Genomic DNA, 14757 nt, shown 5'->3' on the forward strand with positions numbered 1-14757 from the left:
ATCTCATTGCTGCTCAGCATTGTTCTGGAATTTTTAGCTATGTCAGGAAAAAGAAAGAAATATGAATACTAGAATTAGTATTATTTGTCGATGGTAACATTGTTCTTGGAATTGAGAATTCACTGAAAAACCTAAAACTAATAAGGGACTTCAATTAGAGGTAAAATGTAGAGAATAAGTACAAAAATCAATAGATGTCCTAAAACCTAACCCACTGATTATTAATGGGGATAAAAGAAAATGTTCACAATAATGAGAAATAGAAATTATATAGAAAATATATAATAAATATGACCAGCCTCTGATGAAAGAAAGTATAATAGAGGGACATAAAAGAAGTTACCTATAATCAGAAAAGCATATTTTATCTCTAAATACAAAGATTTAGTTTTAGGAAGACTTTACTTCTCATAATAACTTTACTGTACTTTGTAAGAGAACCTAATAAAATACATACACAGACTGTCTTAAAAGCATGCAGATACGACAGAGGATGAGATGGCTGGATGGCATCACTGACTCGATGGACTTGAGTCTGAGTGAACTCCAGGAGTTGGTGATGGACAGGGAGGCCTGGAGTGCTGCGATTCATGGGGTCGCAAAGAGTTGGAGACGACTGAGCGACTGATCTGATCTGATACCTAGACATGTTTTAAAAATAAAAGTAATGAGATAGGGCTTACCTCTTAATAAAGTATACATAAAATAAACAATGCAGGAATAAATTTAGAGATGAATGGAGCAAAAGTCAGAAATACATCCAAGTATAAATACGTAATTAATATATGATAAGGATGCTGTTTTTAAATTAGTGGAGAAAGACTTGTTGTCCAGTAAATGATGTTAACAGATAACTGTCTGATCATTTGGGAAGTTAACTCCAGAATTCTTCCCTCATACTTCAGACTAAGTTTTAAATAAATTAAAATGTTTTTTAAAAAAAAATTTACAAGAAACAGAGAGGAGGCCTGGGGTTCTGCATTTTAATTTCACCAACTAAATTTCTGAAATTTATCAAATTTTAACGCCTAGAATTTTCTTGCAACTGGGAAGATAAGAATGAAGGTAACTTGAGGGAGTGTGTTTATAATAAGAGCTTTTGAGTTTTATGTTTGCATGTATGCTAAGTTGCTTCAGTTGTATCTGACTCTGTGACCCTATGGACTGTATATAGCCTACCAGGCTCCTCTGTCTATGGGATTCTCCAGATAAGAATACTAGAGTAGATTGCCATGCCCTTCTCTAGGGGATCTTCCCAACCTAGGGATTGAACCCCATGTCTCTTAAATCTCCTGCATTGGCAGGCGGGTTCTTTATCACTAGTACCACCTGAGAAGCCCCTATATAAATAAGATCATTTAATGGACTATCATAAAATTACCTATAAACAGGGACTTCCCTGGTGGTCCAGTGGTTAAGCATCCATATAACATTGCAGGGCACACAGGTTCAATCCCTGGTCAGGAAACTAGGATCCTACATGCTGTGGAGCAGCTAAGCCCTTGAGCTACAAGAGTCTGTGCCACAAGGTCCCACATGACATGTTGAAGATCCTGCATGCCTCAGCTAAGACCTGATGTGACTAAATAAACAGAGATTAAAGATAGAATTACCTAAATAACAAGCTTTTCAAAAAACATAACACTTGTTCAGTAAATAAATCACCTTTATTTTAACAAATAAATACTTCTGTAAGGTGATAAATAATTACAGAAATTTTTCTCTTAGGTCCAAACTTACATAAACTTGCACCATGATTTCCCATTATAATTAATGGGAAAATTACAGTGTTTCTGTTGTTGGCAGACTGAACTGTGACATTAATGTAATGCTAGAAATAGTGACACACATTGTTGTTGCATACTTTAGATAACCATGAACCAGGGGAGGATACTGATAAATAATCCCTGAAGCTCCTGGTGCACAACAACCAGTGTGCTATCAGCACTCAGCCAGGTCACCAGTTTGGAGCCTGTGCATAATAGCACAGGTAGATAGGAACATTTGCAGCATATTTGGGATTTTTTTTTCTTTTACATAAAAGTGAGCATTATTTTTTAAAGCAAAACCTATTTTGCTACAATATCATGGGATGTGAGAGCACGTTGAGCAGAGATTTACAGCAAACATAGGGGACAAAAGCATGATGGGAGCACCCAGTGTTACACTCTTCTGTTCATACTGTGACCAGGCTCTGACTTCATAAAAGGAAAAATGGAATTTGTAAGTACCAAACCATATTAAGCAAAAACTTGCCTAGAGATCATTCAAATAGCAAAGATTGAGTATAGTTATTATGTAATTATCTGAAGGTTTTATTTGTTGCTGGTCTTTTAGTATTAATTACCCAAGCCCCTAAGGTATTGAAGAACTTCATTGTACTTTCTAATTCTTTACTTCCTTTATAATACTTACAGATATAAGTGTATCACTTTAGATATATCTTCAGAAAACACTAAAAAAGTTAAAGCCTCTGAAAATAATGACTAAAGTGTCAGTATAATCTTGTGATTGTGGTTGTTGGGGAAAGCCTACATCTGATCTGCCTAAATGCTCTTTGATAATATTCATTTGATAATATTCATTCATACTTAGAAATACAGATTCAGTTTTCACAGTTTTTTGTTTGTTTGGGTGGGATTTATTTTTACTTTTTTTTCTTCTTCTTTTTTTTTTTTTTACAGTAGTTAAGTGAACAGCCCACTAAAGATAATTTTAAGTTCTGGTCTAATAAATAGATGGATTCAAATTATTCAAAGGATTTGAATTGGTGGAAATAAAGCTCTAGATGTATTTTTAGGGTCTAGATTATTTTGAAACCCCCAAAGGTTAGGGTAGTTTCTTATCTTTTGGTTACGTTTTAGGTCGTTCAAGCCCTCAGTTAGACCCTTTGAGAAAAAGCCCAACCATGGAACAAGCAGTACAGACCGCCTCGGCTCACTTACCTGCTCCAGCACCTGTTGGGAGAAGGAGCCCTGTATCAACCAGGCCTTTACCATCTACCAGCCAAAAACCAATAGAGAATCAAGAGCACAGGCGAGGTAGAACTTTAGCTGTTTACTATTTCTTGATTGACCGGTCAGCATCTTCCATTCAACTTATTTTCATTAAAAAGATTTACTTTATGTGAAATGATCCTAGAAGGTGTAAACTGAACTTGAGAGAATGTTCGTTCAGTCTTTCAAATTCTACTCAAAGTAGTGATGGTGGTGGGGTTATATGGATTTTTGGGTTTGTTTGTTTTTCCATTTCTGACTTTCCAGAAGTTTTTGATTATGTGTCCCAAGTTGACTGTCACTTTCTGTATATTCTATAGCTGAAGTACATAAAGTCTCAAGACCAGAAAATGAGCAACTCAGAAATGATAGCAAGAGACAAATAGGTAAGTTGTTACATGGATCTGAAAGTCTAATCCTCTGCTTTTCAATTAAACATTTGAAATGTATGATGTGTAATTACTATTTTTAAAAAAGAACAGCAAGGTTTGGTAGCTATACAGGAGTAGCACAGGAGAGTTTGATTGTGTTACCTCGATTATGGTGCTGGTGCTGTGGATCTGTGTATGTAGCAAGAGGTCATAAAACTGTATGTAAAGACATACCAAAAAATGAGTACATGCAAAACTATTGAGATCTGACTATGAGATCTTAGTGTAGTTAATTATATTGTGCCAGTGTCCTCGTTTTTCCCAGTTTTTGATAATGTACAATAGATAATCAAGATGTTACTGTTGGAGGGGAAGCTGGGTGATGGGCACTCTGTACTACTTTTTCCATTTTTTAATCTAATTATTTAAAAAGATTTTTTTTAAATCATCATTACGTGGAATAAAACCTACTTGTTGGTAAGCAATTGTCTTTTAATATATTCTTAAATATCTGCTAGTGAGATTTGTATACTTTTATTTTTATATTTTATATTGTTTAATGGCTTTCTCTTTTGTACTGTCTTTTGTATTTTTTTATGTTTTTGTATCAGTTTCATGTTAGCATTATAAAATTGCTTTCTTTGTTTTTTATGCTTTTAAAAATGGAATCGGGAATTCACTGGTGGTCCATGGGTCAGGACTTGGTGCTTTCATTGCCATGGCCTGGATTCAGTCCCTCTTCTGGGGACTAAAATCCTACAAGCCACATGGCGCAGCCAAAAAGAAAAGAAAAAAGAATGGAATCATTGGAAACTATGTTCAATATCCTGTGATAAACCATAATGGAAAAGAATATGAAAAAGACTATAATATATATATGTATATGAATCACTAGCAGAAATGAACATAGCATTGTAAATCAAGTATACTTCAATAAAATAAATTTTTAAAAAAATAATGAAATTATCTGTACCTTAAAAATTTGAGTTTTCTCATTAAAATTAAGTCCTTTTTTTTTTTTTGAATTATTCAAGAAGTTTAACTTTCTTTCATAATTATCGACTTAATACTTGTAAACTTGATCTTTTTGGTAATCTGTAACATACCCCAAATCCATCTATTTTTTATTTTCATATTCATTAGCAGAGAATAAATTATGATTTAAAACTCTTCCAAGTTAAAAAAGAAAGGCAGTGTGTGATCAACTTAATTACATAATAATTGGGAGATGATCTTTAAGTTTAGCAAGCTAGAAAACACTGTATTTCTTCTGTACATTTTCATATGTGTTTTTATTTATGCTGTGTGCCATAGAATTAACAGAGGTTGGGGTTTGGTTTTACTGTTTCACTTTTTTTTTTTTTTAATTTGCAAAAATGAAAGAACTCCTCTCTTCTCAAGATAAAATAATTGCTATGCTTCCATCATTCAAAAATCATGTAAAGTAGTGTTCACTTTGGCAACACATACACTAATATTGGAACAATTAGCATGGCTTCTGCACAAGGATAACATGCAAATTCATGAAGATTTCATATTTTAATATAAAAGGAATGTGTGTGTCTATCTGAATCACTTTGCTATATACCAGAAACTAATACAACATTGTGAATCAAGTATACTTCAGTTACTAAAATAAATAGGGAATTCCCTGGCAGTCTAGTGGTTAGGACTCTGCACTCTGACTGCCAGAGACCCAAGTTCAATCCCTGTTCAGGGAACTGGTCCCACAAGCCATGTAGCACAGCCAAATAAGCAAGCAAATAAATAAATCATGTCAAACAATAAATAAAAGTATCTTTAGCTACCTTTCAAAATTTAAAACATATCACGCTGTACTTGCTGGCTCGTAGCCAAGACATTTTCAGTAGTAAAGCTGAATATTTAAACATCCTGCCTGTCCAGATTTAAGTGTCTGGCTATACTGCTATGGGTTTTTGTGGTTTGTTTTCTCAAACTTGGACAATTGCAAAGTTTTATTTAGAGACTAGTGAGCACAGATGGTGACTGCAGCCATGAAATTAAAAGATGCTTACTCCTTGGAAGAAAAGTTATGACCAACCTAGATAGCATATTGAAAAGCAGAGACATTACTTTGCCAACAAAGGTCCGTCTAGTCAAGGCTATGGTTTTTCCTGTGGTCATGTATGGATGTGAGAGTTGGACTGCGAAGAAAGCTGAGTGCCGAAGAATTGATGCTTTTGAACTGTGATGTTGGAGAAGACTCTTGAGAGTCCCTTGGACTGCAAGGAGATCCAACCAGTCCATTCTGAAGGAGATCAGCCCTGGGATTTCTTCGGAAGGAATGATGCTAAGGCTGAAACTCCAGTACTTTGGCCACCTCATGGGAAGAGTTGACTCATTGGAAAAGACTCTGATGCTGGGAGGGATTGGGGGCAGGAGGAGAAGGGGACGACAGAGGATGAGATGGCTGGATGGCATCACTGATTCGATGGACATGAGTCTGAGTGAACTCCGGGAGTTGGTGATGGACAGGCCTGGTGTGCTGCGATTCATGGGGTCGCAAAGAGTCGGACACAACTAAGCGACTGAACTGAACTGAGCACAGAGATGTCTATTGCTGTGTAGTCATTATGTGTTAAACATTTCACATAATTATAATCATTGAATTCATCCTGCTTTGTGCTCTATATTTTTCTGTTGAAAGTGAAAAAAGTGAAAGTCACTCAGCCATGTCCAACTCTATGTGACCCCGTGGACTATAGCCCACCAGACTCCTCTGTCCTTGGTATTTTCCAGGCAAGAATACTGAAATGGGTAGTCGTTCCCTTCTCCAGGGGATCTTCCCAACCCAGGGATCAAACCCAGGTTTTCTACACTGCAGGCAGAGTCTTTACCTTCTAAGCCACCAGGGGAGCCCATATTTTTCTGTTAACTCATCAAATACTATTCCATGTTTCTCTTATAATTTTTTTTTAACTGTTCCTCTTATTTAGATTCTCAAGTTTTCACTGTAATTTATGCTACTTTGGTATTGCTTTACCATGCCTCATAAATCTTGTTATTGTATTAAATTGTAGAGAAAGGATAGATACAGGAAGACTTGACTAATATGGATCTATTTAGAGAGAGACAGTGAAGGTGAAGCAGGAAGTGGCTGGAGGGATTGAGATCTGGTGTTTCTTGTCTTTTGAGTTCTCTTGCAGTTTGTGCTAATGTGCTCATTTATTTTTCTCCCTGTAAATCTTGGTTTCTATTATCCTTTCCATAAAAGGCTTCATAAGTTTTGAGAACCCAGTATACATTTGACACTTAATAGGTATTAGGGATATAAGCAGAACAAAGTAATGTAGTGCAGAAATCTCCCAAATTGTTTGATTGTATACTGTATCAGCCCTAACTTAATTGGTGGAGAATCTACCTGTAATGTGGGAGACCCAGGTTTAATCACTGGGTTGGGAAGATCCCCTCAAGAAGTAAATGGCAACCCACTCCAGTATTCTTGCCTGGAGAACCCCATGGACAGAGGAGCCTAGCGGACTATAGTTTATGGGGTCGCAAGAGCCGGACACGACTTAGCAACTAAACCACTACTACCATACTGTATCTGCAGCATGTTTGAGTACAGACCCCATAGGAATAAATTTCATTAAGGACATTTATAAATTTCATATTTATAAATTTTATGTGCACTCTTCTCAGTCTAGGGAGGCTTCCCTGGCAGCTCAGCTGGTAAAGAATCCTCCAGCAGTGAAGGAGACCCCAGTTCAATTCCTGGGTCGGGAAAATCCACTGGAAAAGGGATAGGCTTCCCAGTCCAGCATTCTTGGGCTTCCCAGGTAGCTCAGCTGGTAAAGAATTTGCCTGCAGTGTGGGAGACCTGTGTTCGATCCTTGGGTTGGGAAGATCCCCTGGAGAAGGGAACAACTACCCACTCCATTATTCTGGCCTGGAGAATTCCATGATGGTATAGTCCACAGAGTTGGCTGTGACTGAGTGACTTTCACTTTCTTTCACTTTCTTCTCAGTCTACTATGTATTAAATATTTGTGAAACTTCATCTTTTTTTTATAGTAAAAAAATACAAATATAGTCAGGTATATAGAGACATAAGCATTTCTGTTGTTGACCATAACGACCATAATAATAGCTTCTGCTTTAAACCAGCTTATTCTTTATTAATATAGTTCCAGGTGCTCCTTCAGCTCCAAGGAGAGGGCGTGGGGGTCATCGAGGTGGCAGAGGAAGATTTGGTATTCGACGAGATGGTCCAATGAAATTTGAGAAAGATTTTGACTTTGAAAGTGCAAATGCACAATTTAACAAGGAGGAAATTGACAGAGAGTTTCATAATAAACTTAAATTGAAAGGTGAGTTTTTATTTTTCTCCTCAGAGAGTACTCTTTTCTGACCATGTGAATTATGGACATTTAGGCCAAATCTTGACTTACATGGTATGTACTTTTTTTTTTCCATTAGAAGATAAACTTGAGAAACAGGAGAAGCCTGTCAATGGTGAAGATAAAGGAGACTCAGGAGTTGATACTCAAAACAGTGAAGGAAATGCAGATGAAGAAGATCCACTTGGACCTAATTGCTATTATGACAAAACTAAATCCTTCTTTGATAATATTTCTTGTGATGATAATAGGTACAGTCTTTTAAGCTGCTCTTATGCAATTAGGAGGTTGAAGTGTGAAGTGATTCCTGATAAATTCACAAAGTGTCATGAATATTTAAAAGTCCCTAAGGACTTCCCTGATGGTCCAGTGGTTAAGGATCCATGCTTCCCAGTGGGCACAGATTTGATCCCTGGTTGGAGAACTAAGATCCCACTTGCTGTGTGGTGCAACCCCCCCAAAAAATCTAATGACTACAATTTTTTAATGTTTTGATAAAAGAAAATAACTTATACTAAAATTTTAAATGATACTACTTTTGGAAAAGAAGAAATAATCATATATTTTTGTTTGAGGATGCATTCACATTCGAAAATTAGTAATTAAAATAGAAGCATTCATCTAACATCTAAACACCTTTTACTCTACCCCTCTACAGTGTAGTTCAGTTGAAGTTTGCTGATGTAGTAAAACTCTGCTCTATTGCAGTAAATATGAATCCAGAAAACTGGTTGATTAGAGGACTCAGCATAACAAAGTTGCAGAGTTTCTGCTGCCTGGCTCAGGCCGTCCTTCTGCTGCATTTTGGTGCCACCCAGTGGTGGTTGTCTGCTTCAGTTTAAACATGGATGGCGATGGTGCTGAATCTGATTGGGCTGTAGGCCAGCAGCAGTGATTCAGAAACTTTAGGCATCAGGTCCAGAGGTTGGACCAGGAGCCTAGTAGGATCTTGGGAATCAACCCTTTATCTCCTCCCATCCTGAGGCAGGGTTTCCTTTCCCTTTCTTCCTTTGAGGCTGATTGGAGGGTAGAGTCAACTGCCAGTCCATTTATTGAGGCTATTCAGTTTCTTTGTATCATCAGCTGCATTTGCAATAAACAATACCAGTCATACTTTCACATGAAGTGTAACAGAATATAATAGGAACATATTGCCATGGACAGCTTGTGATGACTTAGATTAGGTACTTTTTTGGGGTTTTTTGTTGTTTTTTATGATTTTTTTGATGCTTAGAAATTATTTAGCCTCAATTTGGAAATTAAGTGCTACATAGTCTTGCTGGCAAATGTTCTTTAAAAGTTGATACACTACAAAAAAAAAACAACTTGATATACTAAAGATTATTTGTCCTCATAATAGAGAACGGAGACCAACCTGGGCTGAAGAGAGAAGATTAAATGCAGAAACATTTGGAATCCCGCTTCGTCCAAACCGTGGCCGTGGAGGGTACAGAGGCAGAGGGGGTCTTGGTTTCCGTGGTGGCCGAGGGCGTGGCAGTGGCCGAGGCGGTGCCTTCACCACTCCTCGAGGATTTCGTGGTGGATTCAGAGGAGGTCGTGGGGGCAGGGAGTTTGCAGATTTTGAGTATAGGGTAAGTGTTATTACATGCTTTGGGGTTGGCTTGCAGTTGGATGAAACTCAAAATGTTTTAAATTTTTATCTATTGGGAGTGAGTATTTCTAGGACATCTGTGTAACTTCCATTTGACTTTTCAGTGGAGGATATACTTGATTATGATATTTATATAATTTTAAGGAGAAGTAACTTCTTGGCTAATGGATCTAATTTTTTAAACTATTTTCTTTTCAATTGGAGGAAGTGAGAGAAATATATTTTTATCTTCTGTTACAGAACCATTGTTTCAGATTTCATGGACTGGTAAAATTTCTTCCAAAAAACTATTAGAGACTGACTTAATTTCTTTTTCTTAAAAAGTTTTGTTGTTGAAGGCACAGGGGATCGCTAAAAGATATTACACAATACAAAAAAAGACCATATTATATCACTTTTATTTCGTGTTACAAAGTATGCTTTAATACCAAAAGAATCTAGGAAGAACATATTCCAGAATGGAAGGCAAACCTGTGCATTTAATATAGCTAACGTAGTATTTTGTGTGTACAAATGAGGAAATGGGTAAAGAGATATTAAATAACTTGCCCAAGGTTAGCTAATAAGTGATGATGCTGGATCTTGAACCTAGTACATTTGTTCCTCAGTCCATGATCTTAATTAGTTTTGTGGAAAACTCAACTACATTTTCCCTGGTTTTTTATTTTACCATGGTCTTAAAAATATCATATTGGTATATGGAAACTGCTGCTTGCAATTTCTAATTTACAATGTTAGTTTCTGGTGTATAGCAAAGTCATTCAGTTACATACACACACACACACACACACACACATACACAGTCTTTTTCATATTCTTTTCCATTATGGTTTATTATAGGATATTGAATGTAGTTTTCTGTGCTATACAGTAGGACCTTGTATAAAAAAATATATGTATAATGTATTTAAAGGAGTCTTTAAGTCAATGTTACTATCCTAGTTATTGACTTTAGGGATAGTGGAGAGGAAAGTATATAATGAAAGAAAGGATGAAAATCCCATCATAAAGAAGCCTATTAGGAATTACAGAAAGCAGCTAGAAACTTAAAGACCCACTATCAGGAATTTCACTCTTCTATATTTAAAACTGGTCATTGTTGAGCTCCCTCTTGAAGGATCATTAATTGTGGCTTTTGGATCTGTTCTGTTATTTTTAATGCCTTTGATACTGTGTCATCACAGCCAAGACTGCTGAAAATTAGCCTCAGATCATTAGGTCAGGACATCCAGCCATGGTAGACGCAGCCTGATGTATCTGCAGGACTTTTGACTTCCAAAATAGCCATTCCAACTTGGAGACTGTCTTAGGAACCATGGAATGCTTCTTACTTGCCACTATTACTCCTCTTGAGGTTGCCAGTGAGCTTTTGTTTACCGAATTCAATAGCTTTTTCACAAATATTTGCCCTTCATAACTCTGCAATATTTGACACTGATAACTACCACCCAACCTGGAATCTTCTTCTTGGGTATTTTTTTTTCCCATAAATACTTTTGATATTTTTCTCATTATAAAAATTAAGTATGTTCCTCACCACAGCCTATAAGGTACTTCATGATCTGCTTGCTTCTCCAGGTCAGAAGTCTAGTACTTTCTCTATATCTTGTTGCTGGTGGGACTGCAAGCTGTTTCTGTCATCCATTCCACCACAGATATACAGACCTTGTTCTTGTTTAATGCCAAGCTTATTCCTGTCTCACCTTTTTACCCATTCCTTCTGCCTGCAGTGTTCAGTTTGCTCTGTCGAGCTCACGTTTGTACTCTTGTGTAGGCTTGATCTCTCTGTCTTCCTCCCTCTCTCCTCTCCTGCAGAGATTTCCCCCTCCCCTCTCTGAGCTGATCTATTCATAGCTTCTAATCAGTTTTTCAACTTGGACCTTGACCTACATATTTCTCTATTTACTTGCATTGTGTCCTGTGATCAGCTTAAACTTAACCTTCCTCAGAATGACCTCATCATCTTCTCACTTTCCCATCATATCAGTTTGGTGTTCTTTTGGTCACCCTGGTGGTGGAGTATCCATGTCCACGTCATCGCATTCATTCCTTTGAGATATTCCTGCCAATTACCATAGTAACCCACTGATGGCTCTTCAGACCTTCAGTCTGTCTTTACCTCACTTGAAGCGTATCAGCTACCTGTTGAAGAACCTATGGCAGCTCCTTGTTGAAGACCACATTGAGTCAGCTTGGTTTGAGAAAAGTGAAAGTGAAGTCGCTCAGTTGTGTCCAACTCTGCGACCCAGTGGACTGTAGCCCACCATGTTCCTCTGTCCAAGGGATTTTCCAGGCAAGAGTACTGGAGTGGGTTGCCATTTCCTTCTCCAGAGGATCTTCCCGACCCAGGGATCGAACCCAGGTATCTCGCATTGTAAGCAAAGTGCTTTACCGTCTGAGCCACCAGGGAGGTCCATGGTTTGAGAAAAAATACATTTAAATCAGACCGTGATCCTGATGAGAATTTTTGTAATCTTTGCCAGTATGGCATCGATTTAAGTTGTTAAACCTATCAGGCCCTGGGTTTTGACATTTGTGGGTAGAGAGTTGAACAGATTTATTTCAGATACACTTTTTAAAGACCATTGAAGTCTCAAGAGTTGGGAAACATCTGAAAGATGTGACCTCCTGGCCAACCCAAACGCCTCTTCTGTTGGTACCCCTGTAGGGACTGGGAACTTACTACTGTTTCTAAGAGCATCCATTCCACCACAAGGGTGCTCTTAATTATTAGAATTTCACAGACACATGGAATTTGAATGAAAATCTTTTTCCCTCTATCGTCAACCTATTAGTTTAACTCTTCACACAGAATATATACTCTTCTTCATGATGATTTTTCATATATTTGAAAAAAAAATAGCTGTCATGTTATCTTTAAGACTGGACCATTACTTCCCTTTATCTGAACAGTAACAACACACTGTGTGCATGGTATATCCGTTTACTAATGCCAGCCTTCTTTTTAAGGTCGAGTCTCACTGTTCAGCTCTCTTGAGCTTTTAGTTAAAACTTCTGTCATATATATTGCAGAATTAGAATGCATTTAGGGGGTGTCTGCATCAGTCTTTTTTTTTTTGGCTCTGCTGGGTCTTGGTTGCTGCACATGGGCCTTCTCCAGTTGTGGCAAGCAGGGGGCTGCTCCCTAGTTGTGGTGCTGTGATGTGCAGGTTTCTCATTGCCGTGGTTTCTCTTGTTGCAGAACCCAGACTATAGAGCACACGGACTTCAGTAGCTGCAGCTCACAGGCTTAGCTGTCCCACAGCATGTGGGGTCTTCCCAGACAGGGACTGGACCCTTGTCCTCTGCATTGGCAGACATATTCTTAACCACTGGACCACCAGGGAAGTCCTGCATTTGTCTTTATCCATACTGGGATATCCCTGACGGATAGTTCAACCTCTGCTTGGGTATTTCAAGGAGTGAAACCTGAGTGGACCTTAGGCTGATGATTAGAAGGTTCTAACATGACATTGCACTGCTTGCTGTTTTTACCCTACGAGAGTCCCACTTGCTATATCCAGCCCCATTTCTTATTACCCTTTAAACTGTCTAATTCAAATAGGTTAACTCTTGATCATCTCTTAAACGGTTGCTTGATTACAACTAAACTTCATTCATTGACCAAATATATTGAATTTCTAGGATATGCCAAGCTCTGTGCTAGACATTGGTGGTAACAAAACACTTGGAGCCTTGATATTAGATTCCCCTGGAAAGACAGACAGAGCTAAAAGTCAGGGGTTTCCTTTCGGTCTTGCCCAAGGTTTGCTGTGTCCTTAAAAGCTTCTCTTCCTTCCACCTCTGATTTCTTTCTTTTCTGACCTCCCATGGCATCTGCTTCCGTCACCACACATTTTACATATACCCGTATTCCCTGTTTCAGGTGTTTTGTTTTGTTCTGCATCACCAACTAGATGGAACCTCTTGGCATTAGTGAATATGTATTTTACTTTTCTTTCCACCAGAATGCCTATGCCAGCGTGGAGCCATAGTGAGCTTGAAGTAAGTACTTAGCCTGATTAGCGTGATTCCTTGATTAGGAATAAGTTACATCAGCCTTCAGTGAGGCTGAAGGTCCATCAATGTGGGTACCCATTGATTGTTTATTCCAAAGTTAAATGATCCTTCTTCTGTCTACCACTAGATCCTAGACCTTCTCAGCAGCGTATTCGTTCCAAATCATACCGTCTGGCACCTTTAAAAGTGGAAATAGTGAGAGACCAGTATTACATAAAGGAGATTTATCTTCAAAGGATTAAACATGTTCTGAAACGTCTAGTATTTCTCAGAGATGAAGTGCAATGACATTTGCAGCAGCCTTCATGTAATGGGTTAGCTTTTTTCTTTATGCTTCACTGACATAAACAATATAAGTAGGTCTGGTTGTTTAATGCAAACGTGGGTAAAGATGGAATCATAGGTTTTTTGTTTTTTAAGGATTCCTCAGAAATACCAGTCAAACTAGAACCTCTCTCCCACCCTCCTCCCAGTAAATAGTTAGGAAGCCAGGAACCCAGAGGAGTTAACTTCCTTGATCTAGATACAAGCTAATCAAGCCAAAATTCACTCCTTGACTTCTGAGTTTTCCTTAAGGATAATGTTAGAAACATAAACTTATGGTGAGTTTGGTCCTGTAGTGCTTTTTCTTTTCTTTATTTTTTGGGAGTGGAAGATGAGGCTGGGCATAATAAGAGAGTAGCCCACTATTATTTTATATGCTGCTGCTAGGGAGGTTGAGCCACCATGGTGGGTGAGATAGGTTGCCTTCCACTTGAGTCTTATGTTCTTCACAGAGGGTCCAGAGGCAAGTATCTGAAATGACTCAGCATAGTACTTTCTCTCTCCCTTGCCCCTTTTATTTTCTCCTTTCCTTCCTGCTACCTCTCTGTCTCCCCCTCCTTCTGCGTCCTCCCTCCCTCTTTTCTTCTCTTTCTTGCTTTCTTTTTTTTTTTTTCACCTTTCAGAAAACCACAGCATTTCAACCCTAAAAGGTCTGGATTGATCATACAGCTTTCTGAAAGGTAAAAAAAAAATTAAAAATAGGGGCATGTGAAATTTGGCCTTGGTGGGGACAACAGGACCGTCTTCAGCAGCTTGCTTTCTGCATCAACTAATCCCATGCTGTTTGTATTCTAACTTAATAACATTGTACAAATGGTTTTTGTATATGCAGATAAAGTTTTTCATAAAGTGTGTGTTTCTAACAGGGTAAGAATCGGCAGTAAAAATCAGGCACGTGCTAGCAGCTATTCCTGAGGAAAAGAGAAGCCCTTCCCTTGGCTCTGTGTACAGGCCTTTGGTTTAGAATTAATCTCACTGGAAAACTAGAGGCTCCTTGAGAATTTTATTGCTTTCTTCTCCCTGGTTAGTTTTAAAAAAAAATTCACAAACATATTTAAAATAATAATAATTAA

At 37.9% G+C, this 14757-nt stretch overlaps 1 protein-coding gene and 1 pseudogene across 10 annotated transcripts in view; both read left to right on the forward strand.

Moving 5' to 3' along the window:
• LSM14A (LSM14A mRNA processing body assembly factor) overlaps positions 1–14757 on the forward strand; it is a 53965-nt gene that overhangs the window by 37535 nt on the left and 1673 nt on the right. The window contains exons 5-12 of one of the 10 annotated variants that reach the window (XR_011561540.1): positions 2865–3041; positions 3317–3382; positions 7516–7698; positions 7808–7979; positions 9089–9320; positions 13309–13345; positions 13488–13674; positions 14551–14707. Coding sequence is in view for 5 of the 10 variants with exons in the window: in XM_019979328.2 (XP_019834887.1) it covers positions 2865–3041; positions 3317–3382; positions 7516–7698; positions 7808–7979; positions 9089–9320; positions 13309–13335 (857 nt within the window). In the remaining 5 variants the exon portion in view is untranslated. Of the gene's footprint in view, positions 1–2864; positions 3042–3316; positions 3383–7515; positions 7699–7807; positions 7980–9088; positions 9321–13308; positions 13346–13487; positions 13675–14307; positions 14365–14550; positions 14708–14757 lie in introns of all 10 variants that reach the window. The other 9 variants (XR_002182806.2, XR_011561539.1, XR_011561538.1 and 6 more) reach the window with 9 other exon arrangements.
• Positions 4815–4910, forward strand: LOC139177439 (U6 spliceosomal RNA; annotated as a pseudogene).

This window comes from Bos indicus, chromosome 18 (genome assembly GCF_029378745.1).
Source record: "Bos indicus isolate NIAB-ARS_2022 breed Sahiwal x Tharparkar chromosome 18, NIAB-ARS_B.indTharparkar_mat_pri_1.0, whole genome shotgun sequence".
NCBI classification, from domain to species: Eukaryota; Metazoa; Chordata; class Mammalia; order Artiodactyla; family Bovidae; genus Bos; species Bos indicus.